General features: G+C 39.0%; 1 protein-coding gene across 1 annotated transcript in view; it reads right to left on the reverse strand.

The window, feature by feature from the left end:
• EHHADH (enoyl-CoA hydratase and 3-hydroxyacyl CoA dehydrogenase) overlaps positions 1 to 12,368 on the reverse strand; it is a 50,253-nt gene extending 37,885 nt beyond the window's left edge. The window contains exons 1-3 of the mRNA XM_065876512.1: positions 12,268 to 12,368; positions 7,705 to 7,808; positions 2,801 to 2,973 (exon numbers count right to left, since the gene is read on the reverse strand). Of these exons, the coding sequence (XP_065732584.1) occupies positions 2,801 to 2,973; positions 7,705 to 7,808; positions 12,268 to 12,341 (351 nt within the window). The 5' untranslated portion in view covers positions 12,342 to 12,368. The remainder of the gene's footprint in view (positions 1 to 2,800; positions 2,974 to 7,704; positions 7,809 to 12,267) is intronic.
• Between the last annotated feature and the right edge of the window lie 7,506 nt (positions 12,369 to 19,874).

A 19,874-nucleotide genomic window follows, 5' to 3' on the forward strand; every position in this document is an offset into this window, starting at 1 on the left:
TATAAGGATGGGAGGAGGAGGGTATTTAAATACAGACTGCCATTTGCCCAAATTGTGATGCCAACAGCTCCAAAATACCTGGAATGTTTGAGCCTCTCTCACATGAGACTTTCCTAGCAGTTGATCACCATTTTTCCCGCCAGTGGTCATCCCTATCCCCTGACTTACTATTGCTTATAACTTAGATCTGCACTCAGTGTGCAGAAAGTCATGGTATTAGGAACACAGAAAAAGGAACACTTAGGATATGTGTCTTTATTTGTAAGTTTTATAAAAAATTAAAACAACATAGGGAAATGGTTAAATAAATTATGATAAATCTATAAGATGAAAAATTATGCAACCATTTAAAATGATATTTTTAAGGAATATTTCCAATAAGATTGACAGCAAATTTCTCATCAGAAACCATGGAGAGGGCTTCCCTTGTGGCACAGTGGTTAAGAATCCACCTGTCAATGCAGGGGACTTGGGTTTGAAGCCTGGTCTGGGAAGATCCCACATGCCACGGGGCAACAAAGCCCATGTGCCATAACTACTGAGTCTGCACTCTAGAGCCCGCTAGCCAGGACTACTGAGCCCACATGCCACAGCTACTGAACCCAATGCACCTAGAGCCCGTGCTCTGCAACGAGAGAAGCCACCACAATAAGAAGCCTGCGCACCGCAAGGAAGAGTAGACCCCATTCACCGCAACTAGATGAAGCCCACACGCAGCAACAAAGACCCAACACAGCCAAAAATAAATTAAATAATTAATTAAAAAAAAAAAAAAAAGAAACCAGGGAGACCAGTGCCAGTGGGGTGACACGTTCAAAGTACTGAAAGAAAAGTACTGTCAACCAAGAATTCTACACCCAGCAAAACTAGTCTTTAAAAATGAAGGCAAATTGGGACTTCCCTGGTGGCGCAGTTGTTAAGAATCTGCCTGCCAATGCAGGGGACACAGGTTCGAGCCCTGATCCAGGAAGATTCCCACATGCCGTGGAGCAATTAAGCCCGTGCACCACAACTACTGAGCCTACACTCTACAGCCCGTGAGCCACAACTACTGAGCCCATGCTCCACAACTACTGGAGCCCAAGTGCCTAGAGCCTGTGCTCCACAACAAGAGAAGCCACCGCAATGAGAAGCCTGCGCACCACAGTGAAGAGTAGCCCCTGCTCACTGCAACTAGAGAAAGCCCACATGCAGCAACGAAGACCCAACACAGCCCAAAATTAAAAAATAAATAAAAATTTATTTTAAAAAATGAAGGCAAATTAAGATATTTTCAGATAAATAAAAATTGAATTTGTTGCTAGCAGATCTGCCCTACAAGAAATCCTTCAGGATGAAATGAAAAGACACTAGACAGTAACTCAAATCCACATGAAGGAATAAAGAACACTGTTAAAGGGTAACTACACAGGTAAATATAAAAGACAGTATTAATGTAATTTTTTGTTTGCAATTCCTCTTTTCCCTTACCTGATTTAAAAGACCACTACATTAAGCAATAATTATATATTTATGTTGATGGGCATGCAATGTATAATGATATAATTTGTGACAATAACAGCATAAAGGTGGTGTGTAACAGAACTATATGGGAGCAAATTTTTTACATACTATTGAAATTAAGTTGGTATTGATCTGAACTAGCTTATCAGAAATTAAGATGTTAATCCCCAGGGCAACCACCACTAAGAAAATAACTCAAAAATATACAGTGAAAGAAACAATAAGAGAATTAAAAGGGTACTAGAACTTATCCATTTAATACAAGCAAAAGCATTAATGGAGGAACTGAGGAATGAAAAAATATAAAACGTAGAAAACAAATAGCAAAATGGCAAAAGTCCTTCCTTATCAGTAATTATGTTAAATGTAAATGGTAGAGATTGGTAGAATGGATAAAGAATATTTAATAATAATTTAGATACAGTATTAGTATAAAAATAGAGTACAAGTGAAATACAATAAAATTCCAAATGTATTTTTTTTTTTAAAAACTGATTGCAAAGAAAAAAAATTACACAGGAAAAAGACAAGGAAGAAAAAAAATAAAATGTCAATAGTGGTTATTTCTGAACTGTGAGTTTATGGTGACTTCAGTTTTACATCTTTGTACTTTCCTATATTTTATAGTCTATTACAATGATGAATATTATCTTTATTATTAGAAAAATGTATTACTTATAAAAATATTACTATTATAAGACTGGTATCACAAACCTCAATCTACATGTCTAATAACCCAAATTAAATCTATTTCCAGAAATACATGGATTTACTAGTTGTGCACAGTTTCCAATAGGAACTTGTCTTTTAGGTACTAAAAATTATGAGACCACAAAACTGAAATGTTTGAGATAGGAAACAAAAATTTAAATAAGTATGTACACTCAGGGGTGATAGTCAAAATATTAATACCTCATACTGCATGAGTATGGCTCAGTGAAATCTGATGTGGGCCATAGTACTAGAGCAAGGTCCTGGGTGTCCTGTACAGGAGTTCCCCTTTAGCTAGTGGGTCATGGGAAGGTCCAAAGGCTAGGGTTAGGGGAAGTGATGGGACAGTCACAGGCTCAGGGTAGTAACTCTTTATCAACTAGAATGGACATATTTCAACATTTCAACAAAGAGTAACACTGTACTTGTATGTAACAGCAGAACACCAGTGCTAGAAAAACCTAAGAGTTGTGAACCAGTAAGCTAACCATTCAAAATGATCACCTCTGATGCTTATGACTACATTTAGAGCTTGCTCTAAAGAAAAGCTCCCTACATCAAATCCCATATGGATCCCCTCTGTTACCTCTGCATGGGCAATCCTATAGTGACAGCCCAGGGCCAGCTCCAGTCCCCCTCCTAAAGCCACCCTTTGGATAGCTGCCACCACAGGCTTCTTGTTTCTCTGTACTTCATCTACTACACTTCCCAATGTCAAGTCAAAGGTCTTATCAGCACTGAAGCCACGGATATCAGCACCTAAGAACACAAAGACAAGGAAAAAAGAGAGTTGAAGAAGACTTGGGCTTTGCTATAGAACAATAAGTTACCAGATTACACTTAAGGAATCTCAGACCTCTTTGGACCCATGAAACTCTTTATCCTTTGGTTGCAGACACAGTAAAGGAACAAGTAGCCTGGAAAATGTAGAAAGATATGAGAGAAAATCCTCAAATCTTTATCAGAAGTCCTGTAATCTAAAATCTGTCTTTCCATATGATAGTAGTAACTCTACCTTTAGAAAAATTTGAAAGCTCAGAAAAGGGAAGCAAAGATTCTAAGATTGAGTCAGCCATTCCCATTTTTTGCATGATACTGCTCACCAACTCTATTCACAGCAATTTAGACCCATATCTTTGTTAAGGGCATCAGTCATTACAATATAAAACCTCAGGGTAAAATGAAGACATATTTGTGAGTTATATGTTAATCAATCAGCTTAGAATTACATTTCTGTGATAGACTTTTTTGTGATCAATAAAAGTAACAACATGTACTGCTTTTCCTAATTATAAAAATAATATGCATTATAGAAATTTTGAAAAATACACAAAATTATAAAGGACAAAAATATTACTCCAAATATCACCACACAGAGATAACAATGTAATATTTTGGTGAATTTTTAGTTTTTTCCCAACGCATGTATGTAAATTGCTTTGCGACCTTGAGTAAGTTATTTAACCACTTTGTTTCAATACCTATCTTAAATGACTGATGTGACAATTAAATGAATGTTTACTATAATATATATTTTTAACAATATTGAGAACACTCTGTAAAGTCATTTTTTATATTTTCCTTTTTTCACATAACATTATACATAGTAGTGAGCTTTTCCCCTATAGCATTATATGTTCTTTGAAAATATTAAGCTTGGTACAAGTTAAAAAGTTAAATTAATTATTTCATGTTCAGCCTTTCTTTTTTTTTTTTTTTTTCCTACCTGCTCCTCATCTAGCATCCATTCAGGGATTATGCTTTTTTTCTCACCAATCCATCATATTTCACACTCTACTGTTATTATTTATTTTTATTTTTTTAGATTCCTTTTGGTTCTAGAGAAACAAGGTGAACTTCAGTCTGAATGTCATGTCTATTATTCTTGTAACTTTAGGTTAAACTAATTTTTCAAGTAACAGAAGCAATTAACATTTGTTGGATAAATACTATACATAAGGCACTGGGCTAAGTAGTTTCATATATTGTCTCATTTAATTTTCTTAACACCTAAGTTAAATAGTCTATTAACAATTTCCATTTTACAGGTTTAAGTTTAAGGCTTTGAGATGTTAGGTGACTAGTTCAGACATACGATTCTGTAACAGGTTGAATAAGGATTTGAGCTCAGGCAGTTTGACTCTACAGCTCACATTCTTAAATGTTATACTACATTCTTCTACTTGCAGCAAAAGGTTAGTATGATCATCCCAATTTTATAGAAACCAAGGCACAGACAAGAGTACAGTGATTTCACTTTTTAACTGTTTATCTCTGGCACATAGAAATGCAATTAATTTTTGGATACTGATTTTACATCCAGCAAAATTCCTAAATTCTATTATTAATTCTAATAATTTTCTGATAGATTTATTTTTTACAAACACTCATTTCTTCTGAATAATGATGGTTCTGTTTCTTCCTTCCCAATCCTTATACCTTTTATTTCTTTTTCTAGGCTGGCCAGGGCCTAGAATATAATGTCAAATACAAATGGTGATAGCAGCCAGCCTTGTCTTATTTCTTTCTGAAAAGGAAAGCATTCAATTTACCATTTTGTTTGATGTTTGCTGCAGGTTTTTAAAGATAGATACATTTTGCCTGATGAAGACATTTTCTTTCTATATTTAGTTTACTAAGAATTTTAATCTTTAATGCATGCTAAACGTTACCAAGTGTTTTTTTCTGAATCTCTTGAAATAATCACATGATTTTCCTCCTTTAATCTTTTAATAGGATGAATTACATTGATTTCTCATGTTTAATGAATCTGGTATTTCTGGGATGAAAGTGATATATCATGCTTTTCATATATCGTTAGATTCAGTTTTATTATATACTGTTTCAGAGTTTTATATCTAGGTTTACAAATAAAATTGGCCTTTAATTTTGCTTTTTCATACTGTCTTGACAGGTTTTGTTATCAAGGTTATACTAGCCTCACAAAATGAGTTGGGAAGTGTACTGGATAGAACGGTGTCCACCCAGAACCTGTGAATGTGATCTTATTTGGAAATAGGGTCTTTGCAGATATAATCAGGTAAAGAAGAGGTCATACTGGATCAGTGTGGGTCTATATAAGATCAGGGAAATTTGGACACAGAGGATAAAGCCACAGGAAGACAGAGGCAGAGATAGGAATAATGCAGCAACAAGCCAAGGAATGCCAAGGATTGCCAGCAACCACAGAAGCTAGAAGAGGCAAGGAAGGCTTCTTCCCTAGAGGCTTTGGAGAAAGAATGGCCTTGCAGATATCTTGATTTTGAACTTATAGCCTCTGGAACTCTGAGAGAATAAACTTCTATTGTTTTAAGCACCCAGTTTGTGCTCACTTGTTATGGCAGCCCCAGGAAACTAATATAGAAAGTGTTCCCTCTTATTTTTATTCTCTGAAATGTTTGTGTAAAATTAGAATGATATGTTCCTTGACTTTTCAGTTAGAGGTTACCAATGAAGTCATCTGGGACTTGAATTTACTTTGTGAGATTTTTGATTACTGACTCAATTTCTTTAATGGTTTTCTGTTTTCTTCTTGAATCAATTTTGTAAGCTCTGTTTTTCTACTTGTTCATATTATCATTTTTAATGGCTACAGCATCTTCAGTGATATCCCTTTTGTCATTCTTTATATGTATTGTTTGTATTGTCTCTTTTTTTTCTTGATAAGCCTCTCTGAAGCTTTATCAATTTTATTAGTATTTCAAAGAACTTTTGATATTATTGTTCTCTTGATTCACATTCATATTCTATTTTAGTAACTTCCCCTCTATCATTTCCTTCCTTCTACTTCATTTGGATCTATTTTACTGTTTGCTTTGTCAGTTCCTTAATATAAATACCACAATATGTTTCAGTGTTTTTTCTTTTCTGATATATACATTTAAGGCCATACATTTCCTGCTAAGCCTTGCTTTAACTGTATCCCTCAAGTTTTATATATTGTTTTTATTATCATTCAGTTAAAAATATTTTCTAAATTACATTATGATTTCTGCTTTGACTCAAAGGTTATTAAAAAATGAATTTATTTTCCAAACACATGAGAATCTCTAGTTATATTTTTGTTATTGATTTTTAACTTGATTGCACTGTTGTCAGAGACATTCTAAATGAAATTTATTGAGATAAGCTTTCAACAGTCCAGTAGCTGATCAACTTTTGTAAATATTGCAGATTGGAGAAGAATACATATTTTCCGATTGTTGGGCACATTGTTCTATCTAAGTCCATTAAGTCAAGTCTGACAATCCCTAATGCTTTTCCAGAACAATTATTTTTGCTGCCTCTGAACTCTAACTACGTTCTCTCCTACCTCCTTTTTTACAAAGAAATATCGGTTCTGATTTTTCATAATTCTGATCCCTCACTCCATGCCTCAAAGTCACCATCTTGAGCTCCCAACCTTAAGTTTTCAAACAGTTGAGTAAGCTATTTAATAGCTGGTTAATGTTTGGCCCATTATTTAACTTCTCTTAGGCTTAGCCTTCTCATCTGTAAATGGAAACTGTAGGCTTTACTGAGGATTAAAATGTAAAGTATGTAAAAATATTACTATTTTCATTGTTAATAAGTAAATAAGCTACACGGTACTGGCACATAGCAGGTAAGCTAAATGGTAATTATTATAATGATTAATGTGTTTATATTTATTCATTGTTATGATTTCAACATCTATTTCTTCTCAGGTTACCACTGACATACATTAAATTCCTCTGGCAAAAAAAAAAAAAAAGAAGAAGAAGAAGAAGAAGAAAAATGAAAAAAATTCCTCTGGCTACAGTAAGAATACATGGGCCTTCATATCCATGGGACTTTTGTCAAAGGGTATAATTTGGGAAAAGAAGAAAAGGTGCCACAAATACCAGTGAACAAATCACCATTTCAGATGCTTTTGCCGTATTTTGTCACTATTTTGCATCTTCACAGGATAACCCAATAAATAGTGCATGGTCACTGAGATGGGTGACTATCAGAAGAAAAATGAAGTCCATTGCAGGACTCTGTAAAATAAAAAATAACATTTATCGAACATGTTCTGCATGCAAGCACTGCTCTAGGGCTTTCAGATGTGTTATCTCATTTACTCTCACAAAAACCTGTTAATATATAAATATTATGGTATCTATTTTATAAATAGAGAAATTGAGGTTCAGGAGATTTAAGGGACTTGCCCAAGCTCACATAGGATGGAGACACATGCAGAGCAGATATGTACCAGCAGATGTATACTAGCAGCTATAATAGCCATCAAGCCTGGAACTAAATGTCCTCCAAAGGCCCAATCCAATATAAAAGAGAGTAAGGTCAGCATCTTCTCTGGGTTCTCTCCTATGACTCTTGTCTCTTTCTCCACAATGTTTCTCATTCCCGTTCAACTCCCATATTCATTACCCACACCATAGTATTACCCACAGGGACAGATAATGCAGCATTGATCTCAGTCTGTGGCAGGATTTCAGAGAGAGTGGGAGAGGGTTAGACACTGGTTACCTGCAGAGAAGATGCCATCTGCTCCACAAATCACAATGGCTTTTACTGTATGGTCTGTTAGAGCTTTCTGCAGACCCTCTTTTATTCCACGGAGAACAGTCTCACTAAAAGGGAAAAAAATTACATGAAGCATGAGTCAGAATCAAATTTCTACCATCTCCGATTTTTTTTCCTTTCCTAACAATGAAAAATTAAACATATACACGATGTATGAAAATCCTAGATACTTATCATTAAACTTTCACTAATTTAACAAATAATATATGTATCTACTGTAAATTAAGCACTGAGTTGATTAAACACATAAACTTTAGGAAAAAAAAGTGTTTTCCTACATTTTGCTGTAACTCTGACCACTTAGAATCAGCACTATCAATTTGAAAACATTATATACATATCCTATGTACAGTGAGGGTTTACAACATCCTAGGGAGAACAAAATGTACACAACACAATATCACACTAAGATAAGTGCTGTAATAAAGGTACAGAGAAAGTGACGTGGAACTCCTGAGAGGAAAGAAAGTCTTGTTTTTAAAAATAAATTATTTATTTATTTATTTTTGGCTGTGTTGGATCTTTGTTGCTGAGTGTGGGCTTTCTCTAGTTGTGGTGAGCGGGGGTTACTCTTTGTTGTGGTGCACAGGGTTCTCATTGCAGTGGCTTCTCTTGTTGTGGAGCACAGGCTCTAGGCACTTGGGCTCCAGTAGTTGTGGCGCCTGGGCTCAGTGGTTGTGGCTCACAGGCTCTAGAGAGCAGGCTCAGTAGTTGTGGCGCACGGGCTTAATTGCTCCGCAGCATGTGGGATCTTCCCAGACCAGGGATTGAACCCGTGTCCCCTGCATTGGCAGGTGGATTCTTAACCACTGCGTCACCAGGGAAGTCCCAAGAAAGTTTTTTCAATTTGTCATATTGGCATAATATAAGAAACTGAAATTGTCTAAAAATAACAGTCTAAGTGATGTGGCAGGGGCTGCAAGTTACCCCCAAATATCCCTCCATCCCGACATTCTTCGAAGTATTAAACATCTGGTTTTTAGCTGGATACATGGCTGCCCAAAATAAAGACTACATTTCCCAGCAGTAAGGTCAGCCCGAGGCATTAATTTCTGGCCAATGGGATGGAAACGGATTTGGTACGTGCAACTTTTGGGAATAGTCCTCAAAGGATTGGGTATGCTTTTTGCTTTTTCTTTCCTCCCTACTTCTGGCAGGAATGCAGATATGATGACTAGATTTGGAGCAGCCATTATGGATCAAGAGGTGGAAGCTGTTTATTGAGGATGGCGGAGCAAAAGATAGACAGAATTGGGATCACTGATGATTGTGGAGCAGCCATACCAGTCATTCCAGGACGCTGCTGTGAGAGACATCAACTTTTTCTTATTTAATCCATCATGATTTTGAGTTTTCTGTCACTAGCAGCCAAGCCTAATCCTAACTAATTTAGGCGGTAAAGGCAAGGTCTGGGAAAGAAAGGGCATGTAGTAGACTTTGCCAAATTTCAGTAGATGAGGGAGTCATCCACAGAGGAGATAGTTAAAGCCAAGATTGAATGAGTCTGCCAAAGAAAAAGAAGAGAGAGCTGAGGGTAGATCTAGATGATCTAAGAGGTGGGAGAGGCTCAGCAGAGTGATTCAGTACCAAGGGAGCCCAAAGTCACAGAGACCAAGAGAGGAGAATTTGCCATGAAGCAGAGGATCAACAAGTGCCAAGGGATGATAAAGGAGGAGAACTGGGAAGAGTGGTGAGGAATTGCTTAAAGGAAAAGCGATAGAACCAGAGTCCAATCAGTTTTGCCTTAGAGGTCTAAGTATTGGGGGAACATTTTATACAGAGTGAAAAAAAATCTTAAAACAAACAACAACAAATGTCCATTAAGCCAGATTGTTCAGACCAGCAACTGAGTTAAAACCCCAGGGAATAAAGGAGATACTTGCCCTTGTTTATGGCAATTCCCTTTTACCTTTTTTCCACCATTTAACCCAGCTGAAATCAAACAAAACCTCTTGCCTTCAACTAGTTAATTAGAAACCAAATCTGCTAATGGAAAACTGATTCTGAACCATCCATACTACTGAGAAGTCCAAAAGGCACATATTTCCTTCTGGGTAAATGATGGCTGGAAAATGAGCCCAATCTGCGCCACTGAGGAGACAAGGCTGGCTTTTCCCATTTCAACCAACCCCTACTCTTTTATTTCTTATGTTCTTGCTAATTTTGCAAATATCAAACACAGGAAAAAATGAAAATGGCTGTAGTAGATATAGCTTTACTAGATTCTAGTTGAGCGAAAAGGACAACAACTTCGTAGCAATGTCAAGGTCACAGGGGTTAAGAAATTATTTTCTCCCCTTAATATTGTCAGGCATGGAGAAATGGAGTCTAAAGGTAACATTTCATGAGTGATGACCAAAAATCTTTAGCTTCTGTCACTATAGGAAGCCTTTCTTGTGACAATTTTTTAAAGCCGGGGGTCAGCGAATCAAGCCGTGGCTTGTGACCAGCATTCTTCAAACAAAGAAATAGAAAAGAAAATATAATATATCAAACAAAACAAATAAGTTTCATGAAACTTTGTTTTCAGTTATGTATTTGTATGTGTGTGTGTCTTAGGTTGCTATGTAAAACATGGATTCCTGTGTGGATTATAATTTTAAAAAGTGTGAAAGCCATTGTTCTGGGAGATGGGCCTAGTAATCAGACATGTCCTACACTTGTAAAGAGGGTTGGCATTCACCTGAATAGAAGGAAACCTGGCTGGCTAAAGGAAGCAAGGAAAGATTTGAACTATTTGTTTGGGCCCAAAAATATTCAAATAAGAATCTCTCACTTAGCTAGGAAGAAATAATTTCCCACATAAAATTAGAAATAGGAAGGGAGAAAGGAAGGAAGGAAAGAAGAAAAGTGTAAAGCAAAAAAAAAAAAAAAATTGGGAACCTGTTAAACTTGATGAATGTGCTGGCACACACACCTCTATCTAAATATAAGTTCAGAAGAAGGTAGACGGGAAAAGGCAAGAAAGCATTTATTCCCAAGTGGAGAAAATCTTGATGTAGCTGCAATGAATCCTGAGCAGTGGGGCCTGCTGGTAGGGGCTTGTAACAGGCCTTCTGACTAATAGTAATAATGATAGCTAACATCTGCTAAGTGCCAGTTTATAATCTCTAACACATTTAAACCTCACAACAACTTAATGAGGTAGATACTAACATTTCTCCTGCAAGGGGGGCTAGGGGGCAGGTTAAATAACAGAAACATTTTGAGTAGTTATGGTAAAATATTCCTAGTTATAGGTAGTAGACTGTGGAACCTTTTTCCCCAAGTTCTAGATGGGCACAGTTTCCCATTATGAGCAGAGGTAAAGGCAGAGTCCTAATATTTAGTAATTCTAATAGGAATACAGTCAAGTTCAAAACTGATATGTAATCATATTACTCATGTTTTTCTTCATCAAAGCCAAAATAATAAATATTTTGCTTTCTTCTGAGAGTGGCAAGTGGACATTATCATCCTTGAATGATTTTATTTCTGATTTTTTATATTTTTAAATGCAAAATTTTATATTAAAATAATTGTATTAGTGTTAATGATAAAATCAAATCTGATGATAGTAGGATAAAAATTCAGTTAAAATTAGTATGTCTTCTCATTACAGTCTCTTTTTGCTCCAACGTCATGTGATAAGGATTTTGACCAAAAGTCTTTCTCTTTATGCTTTATGTTCTCTGTAAATTATCATTTCTTCTAATCCTACTCCCTGTGGATAGGTGACTCTTTCCTAGGCTGATGTATCACTATACTTTTTTCAGAGATATAAGAGAACCAAACCTATATAACGTCATTAACTTTCAAAAGAGCAGCGTTAATCTCACTTTTAAAAAGTAATGCTTTTACAAGTTTAACAAGGAAGGTACTCCACAGTAGTTTTTCAGAAAATGCCATTTAATAGGCTTATTCTGATATGGGCTTAACCCAACATGGATCTTCCACGGAAGCACTAAGACCTTAAGGTTTAGAACAGACCAAGAGATATACCTTTGCACATCTGGGCCAGGACACAATCCTCTTTTACTCACTGTGTTGGCATTAAAGGGGATCTATATTTTTAACAGTGTGAAGCCACTTTATTGTTGGATTCCTAAAACTTTTAGTCACACATTATAAGGGTGGCCTGGACTCGAGGTTGGGAAGTGAAGGATCAAGGTCCAGCCAGCATTGCACTAAGACCTTTGGAATAGAAAGTACGGCTGAGAAGTCAAAGTTGCAAGCAAGCAGAAGAGTCCAGCGCGAAGGGAGCACGGACAGACCCGATCCATCCCAGCTCCCCGCTTCGTAGCCATCTGTCTGCCTCTCAGCCTCGGTTTCCTTACCAGTGAGATAGTTCTCTGCAAACAGGAACTGAGCTAACCAATGTAAAAGGCCCTGGCATATGCCCAGGTTTAATCCGTGTCAGTGTCTCTCTCCGTTTAAACCAGCAGGGGAGAGTCAAAGCCTCCACTGCAGGCAGGCGGCTAAGACCCTGCTCGCTGTCCCCGGGCTGAAGGCGGCCGAGCCCGTTACCTGAGCGCGTTGACAGGCGGGTTTCGTAGGCGGATCAGCGCCAGGCAGTTCTGCAGCCGCGTAAACTCAGCCATGTTTCCTCAGTCGCCGAGGTCGCCTCAGCTCATGGCCCCAGGGCGATATCACTTTCACTGGGCGCTAGGCCGGCCCCGCGAGGAGGGGCACCCGCTGGGCCAATGTGAGCTCGGCATCGCCTCCCGCCCCCCGGGCCGCTCCAGGGCACCGATGCCCATCATCCATCCCAGACCTCCTCCTTCCCCGGACCACAGCCCCGCGCTCTGCAGATCCTTGTCTCCTCCTCTTTGTTGGCTCTTGTCCTGCTCCCAGCACAAAGTAGATCAGGGAGGACGATGGAAAATGAGTGGAATTGCCAGCAAGTCGAGATTTGCAAACCGCTGGCCCAGAGGAGCTGGCTACTCTGGACAAGTTCTAGGTTCCCTAAGTTGATGGAGCTGTGTCCTCATCACAGTTTTCATCTACACGATCCTTCTTAACAGGGACGGATATCTGGGATCCTCACAATTATGTGATATGACACACACCTGGAACACATAAAATACACAAATCATTCATTTCACCTAAATGGGTATGGTACTAATATCAAATATTTACAGAACCATCATACAGCGACATAGTGAAACCTTCAACTTTCCTGTCTGCCCAATCCTTCCATTTCTTTCTTCTTCTGCCATTCCTAAAGATTGTGATTTCCAATACTTCAACCACCAATTGAGCACCTATTATGTGCTAGGCTGTAGGCAGGAGACTAAAGATAAATAAAGCCTCATTCAGGCTGGGACAAAGTTTTTAAAGATGCAGTTGGCCTCAGGCGGTCTCCACAGTCCATCAGGGGGCTAGAAGGCAGTCTGGAAGTTTCAGAGAAAAAAACAATGGAGCGGTTTTATTCACTAATGTTTCACCAATTTTAGCAAAGATTAAGGATTATTTTCATAGATTTTCTTTTACCTGTTGAAAATAAAACCAGGTTCCTACTCCTAGGAAAGTACCCATTGCCTTGAAGCCCTGAAAACAAGTAGCAGTCAGAACCCATCTAATCCGTCAAGGACAACCTATCAAGGACAGCCCCTCATTTTTTTTTTTTTTTTTTTTGGCTGCGTTGGGTCTTTGTTGCTGTGCGTGGGCTTTCTCTAGTTGCGTCGAGCGGGGGCTACTCTTTGTTGCGGTGCATGGGCTTCTCACTGTGGTGGCTTCTCTTGTTGCAGAGCACGGGCTCTAGGCACGTGGGCTTCAGTAGTTGTGGCACATGGGCTCAGTAGTTGTGGTTTGCGGGCTCTAGAGCGCAGGCTCAGTAGTAGAGTGCACGGGCTTAGTTGCTCTGCGGCATGTGGCATCTTCCCAGACCAGGGATCGAACCCGTGTCCCCTGAATTGGCAGGCGGATTCTTAACCACTGAGCCACCAGGGAAGTCCCAGCCTCTCACTTTTGATAGCCAGCCAATCACAAACAGCCCAGGGCACACGCTTCTGAGTGCCAACATTCAACATCAACCAGCCTCTTACAAGTGGCATCAATCTCTACTGCCTCTAAAATTCACCAATCCCTGAATTCAACCTTGCCCAAAAACTATATGTAAGATCAATAGTCTGCTCTGCTTGGAGAGACTATGTATGACCAGCACAGCTTTCCCTTACTGTAGGAAGCAATAGATTCAGTATTGTCTTTTCAGATGTCGGCCTCTATGGGAACAATTCTGCCGTCCATCCTAACAACTTTTGAGTACCTCCACAAAGGCCATGTAGGCAAGGCTTAACAGTTCTGAAATTGTTCCTGGAGGAAGTGGAGATCAGCATGGTGTGGAGCCATTTTGAGGCATTTTTCTCATCTACATCTTGGAGTCAGCCACAGGTCATTTCTCATCTATCTCCCTAGTTTTATTTGAACACAGAACTTTCTGCCTTGCACCTCCCTCCCCTTAGGTACAGCTGCAAATTTCTGTGTAAGTCTATAAAACTGCTTGGCAGTTTATTATTATTTTATTCTATTTTTTTTTAGTGAAACAAGTAAAAGGTTTATTAGGAGCAAAAAAGTACATGTGAATAGACACACATGGGTGGGCTCAGAGAGAGAGTCATGCCTTTGTGGTAGTTTAAATCACTTATATGGGGCCTTTCTTCTGGGTTTCCTCTGGCCAATCATCTTGCTTTGCCTGACTCAGAGTCCGTATTTGGTATAACTCAGTGTCCTCCCCGTGTGCGTGCGCACCTCTTAGCCAAGATGGATTCTAGCGCAGAAGCCTATGGGAAGGTTGACGCCACGTATTATGCGGTGGTGCCCCCTCCCTTTTTGGCCCCCAAGGAGTCTTTCTATGCATGGGTAGTCAGGAAGGTCTCCTTGACCTCGAGAATGAGAAATATCTGGTCTCTTTATCGTTAATCTGGGCAGGACTCAGCTCCTCCCTGCCTTGCTTGGCAGTAGTTTAGAGTTGGCTCCTCAGCAAGGCAGGGATTAGGGTGGGCAAAATTGAAGAGGGCACTCACTCTCAGTTTCATGCAATTGCTGACCCTGCCCTGCTCCTCAACAACAGCGGTCCCCACAGTTCCTGTAATCTGTCATCCAGCCTCTCCTGTTTGGTGTCATACTGTGGGATTAGGGCTGCAGGTAGCAGATACCATGCTGATCTTTCTTTTGCTGTCTATGTAAATAATAAACTGTCTAAATCTATTTGGACTCCTTATGGGCCCAATCTATGGCAGTGTAGCAAGCTAATATAGCAGGTGCCACCATGATGTTGTTTACAGACCACTTGACCCCTTGACAGTCTCTTGATCGTTGTGATGAACTATTACATTCTTAAATTGTCTTCTCATTAGTTCCAACAAGTGCTACTTAGCAGGATGCCATTCCTCTTGACTAATGCACTTCCACATCATTTGCATGTTACTGCTTTTGCTTCTTAAATATGTCATTTTCATTGCTGTCATGGTGTTGCAATTCACAAATAGATCAGTTGATCAGGACTTCCCTGGTGACACAGTGGTTAAGAATCCGCCTGCCAGTGCAGGGGACACGGGTTTGATCCCTGGTCTGGGAAGATCCCACATGCTGCAGAGCAATTAAGCCTGTGTGCCACAACTACTGAGCCTGTGCTCTACAGCCTGTGAGCCACAACTACTGAGCCCACGTGCCACAACTACTGAAGCCCAAGTGCCTAGAGCCCATGCTCCGCAACAAGAGAAGCCACCGCAGTGAGAAACCCGTGCACCGCAACAAAGAGTAGTCCCCGCTCAACGCAACTAGAGAAAGCCCACGTGCAGCAATGAAGACCCAATGCAGCCAAAAACAAGAAAAAAAGAAAAAGAAATATATTCAATGGCCATCATTTAAAAGTCTACAAATAACAAATACTGGAGAGGGTGTGGAGAAAAGGGAACGTTCCTACACTGTTGGTGGGAATGCAAGTTGGTGCAGCCACTATGGAGAACAGTATGGAGGTTCCTAAAAAAAAACTAAAAATAGAGATGCCATATGATCCAACAATCCCAGTCCTGGGCATATATCCAGACAAAACTATAATTCGAAAATATAGATATACCCCTATGTTCATAGCAGCACTATTTACAATAGCCAAGACATGGAAACAACCTAAATGTCCACTGACAGATGAATGGATAAAAAAGATGTGGTACACATATATAGTGGAATATTACTCAGCCATAAAAAAGAATGAAATAATGCCATTTGTGGCTACATGCATGGACCTAGAGATTATTATACTAAATGAAGTCAGTCAGAAATATGAAGACAAATACCTTATGATATCACTTACATATGGAATCTAAAATATGACACAAATGAACTTATCTATGAAACAGAAACAGAACTCACAGGCAGAGAACAGACTTGTGGTTGCCAAGAGGGGGGCGGGGGAGGGTTGGATTGGGAGTTTGGGACTAGCAGATGCAAACTGTTATATAAGAAAGTGGGTAAACAACAAGGTCCTATTGTATAGCACAGGGAACTATATTCAATATCTGGTAATAAACCATAATAGAAATAAGGTTTACAAAGAAGTATATTCAATATCTTGTAATAACCTATAATGGAAAAGAATCTGAAGAAAAAATGTATATATATGTATAATATAATGAATTACTTAGCTGTACACCTGAAACTAACACAATATTGTAAATCAACTATACTTCAATTAAAATAGTAGTTCATTACAGCTTAAAAGAAAAATATAAGAATGTAAATATAAAACTTTTATGTACTAGAACGTGTAAATATATACTCATGGTAAAGCAGAGCTAGCTACCTAAACTTGGCTTTCCCTGCATTGGTGATCTTTTAGCTCTGGAATCAAGGTGTGTTGCAACACTTCATTTGATAGTGACATGAAGCCATCAGAGCAGACTGCTTTGGTAAACCAATCAGGTTTTTCTGGAACGAATGCAAAATATTGCTTTCCAGCTGGAGTGATAAAATCTCTCACATGTTCTCTTTAATGTCCTTTCCCCTCTCACTGTGGGATACAAATGGACACAAGCCTCCCGGGGAGGATAAAGCCGCAGAAGCCAGACTTCTCAAATGATTCTGTAAAGGAGAGCTGGCCCACTGACTGGAAACAACATGGACTGTTACTGGCTAAAGAAAGAAATTTGGGTCTGTTTGTTAAAGACTTTAAACCTATTGTAACTAATATAGTGAAGAAAAGGGCAGTGAGTACACACTTCCACAGTGAAGTTGGCTGACACTTGAGGGCAAAAGCCGCTCATATTAGTGTCTGAAATGAGAGATTGGATAAAAATAATTTCTTCACTATACAATACCATCAGTAATGATAATTTTTATAAATTCAAGTGGCTTGCTCAAGTTCTGAGCCTTGGAGATACACCCCCCCACACACACGCACACACATATTCAGTATCTTAATAAGATAAGCCATCAGGATTTCTAAAGGAGACCCAGCTAGGGCAAAAATGACTCCGTCACGTGTTAATCATTTTCACCAGCTGAAATGTCAGAGATCAACAATGTACTACTGAGCATATTTAAAGATCACGCCCATGTGCTGCAACAAAATTTGAGTTGAATGCAGCCAAAAATCGAACTGAGAATTCATTCACTGCTATCTCCCCATGTTTCAGCCTCTCAGCTTTCCAGTGGGCTTTGCTTATCACTTTAGGTTTGCAAATAGTTTTTCATTAAATGCCATCTGTCAACTTCTGAACTGAAAATCATGTACGAAAAATGTCCCTTCTCAACAGGAGAGCACCTTTTATGACACTCCTGGCATTCTCTGGCATCCAGTTTCATTTCATGTTGAAAGTGCAATTAGGCTGTAGTTCACCTTTATGTTTTCTCAGATCTTTCTCCGGATTTCCCACCATATCATTTTACCGAAGAGACCATTTCATCTGCTAATAAGAATCCTTTTCAGATTTTTCTGACAAACTGGCACCATTTAGAAAAAGGCTACATATATATAAATTTGAGAGATGCTCTAGCTTATTTAGTCTAATATTCTCTCAATATAGGAATGCCTCAACAACATTCCTAACACAAGATTACCCACCTCTCTTGAATGCTCTCAATGATGGGGAGCTCAGTACTCTGCATGGTAGACATTTTTGCTTGCTAAAATTTTGCACTATTCCTTAGGACCTTCCACTCCCTGATTCTACTTTTGTTCTCAAAAGTAATTACTCCATGATTCTACTTTTGCTATACACTGTCTTCCTTTAATTAGAACAGTCTTTCATCAAATATTTAAATATGCTAACAAGTCTGTCCCAGCCTGCACTTCTTAGGCTCTTCCTCAGGTACCACCATTTCTCGTAAGAGAAGCAATCTCTAGTTTCTCACTACGTAGGTTGTTCTGGAGACTCTTCGTGTTTGTCAATGGCAATGATTCTCTGTATTCTGCACCCGTCATCAATCAGGTGATATTCATGTTCCCTTAACTCATGTTTGTTCTTTTTTCTGATCCATAAAAACTCTTTTTCCTTTTAAATTTCAAGTGATGTACTCTTTTCTTTAAAGGATAATTAACTTTTTATTGAGATAGAACTCACATACTACACAACTCACCCTTTGAAAGTGTACGATACAACGATTTTTAGTATATTCACAAAATTGTACATCATCATCACTCTCAAATTCCAGAACATTTTAAGACCACAAAAAGAAACCCTGTATCCATTAAGTAGCCACTTACCATTCCCCTTTCTCCTTATCCCCAGCAAACACAGATCTACTCTAATAAAGACACTAATCTGTCTCTATGGGCTTACATATTCTGGACATTTCATATAAATGGACCCACACAATATGTGGCCTTTTGTGTCTGGTTTCCTTCAGTTAGCATAATGTTTTGTTTTTAAGATCCATCCATGTTGTAGCATATATCAATACTTCGTTCCTTTTTATGGCTGAATATCCACATTTTGTTTATCCATTCATCAGCTGGTAGATATTTGGGTTATTTCTACTGTTTTGGCTACTATGAATAATGCTGCTATGAACATTTCGTGTACATGTTTTTATGTAAACTGTGTGTTTAATTCTCTGGGGTATATACCTAGAAGTAGGATTGCTTGGTCGTATGGTAATTCTATGTTTAACTTTTTGAGAAACTGCCAAACTGTTCGGCACCATTTAGCATACAATACACACAGCAATGTCTGAGGTTTCCAATTTCTCCAAATCCTTAGCAATACTTGTCCATTTTAAAAATTATTAGGCTAGGGCTTCCCTGGTGGCAGAGTGGTTAAGAATCTGCCTGCCAATGCAGGGGGCACAGGTTCGATCCCTGGTCTGGGAAGATCCCACATGCCACGGAGTAGCTAGGCCCATGCGCCACAGCTACTGAGCCTGCGCTCTAGAGCCTGCAAGCCACAACTACTGAGGCCTGTGCGTCTGGAGGCCGTGCTTCCCAATGGGAGAAGCCACGACAATGAGAAGCCCGCGCACCACAACAAAGACCCAACATAGCCAAAAATAAATAAATAAATAAATTTATAAAAAAAAAAATTATTAGGCTAGTTGGGTTTTTTTCAATATTTTCAATTTTTATTTTTTTATTATTTATTTTTGGCTGCGTTGGGACTTCATTGCTGTGCGCTGGTTTTCTCTAGTTGTAGTGAGCGGGGTCTACTCTTTGATGTGGTGCACGGACTTCTCATTGTGGTGGCTTCTCTTGTTGTGGAGCATGGGTTCTAGGCACGTGGGCTTCAGTAGTTGTGGCATGTAGGCTCAGTAGTTGTGGCTCGCGGGCTCTAAAGTGCAGGCTCAGTAGCTGTGGCGCACAGGCTTAGTTGCTTTGTGGCAAGTGGGATCTTCCTGGATGAAGGATCGAACCCGTGTCCCCTGCATTGGCAGGCAGATTCTTAACCACTGCACCACCAGAGAAGTCCCCTCCACTCTTTCTTTCATTCATTCAACAAACATTTTAGAACTGTCCTCTCCCAGAGTCTTGGGATAATCAATCTTTACCAGTATAGGTGGTTATTCAGATAGGTGGTATAATAATGTCTTTGGTTAGAGAAACTAACAAGAAAGAAAGAAAGGGAGAAAGGAAGAGTGAGAGAAGAGAGGAGAGGGGAGAGAGGCAAAGCAAAGCAAAGCAAATAAGCCATCTAGTGGTC

Source organism: Phocoena phocoena, chromosome 4, assembly GCF_963924675.1.
Source record: "Phocoena phocoena chromosome 4, mPhoPho1.1, whole genome shotgun sequence".
NCBI lineage: Eukaryota > Metazoa > Chordata > Mammalia > Artiodactyla > Phocoenidae > Phocoena > Phocoena phocoena.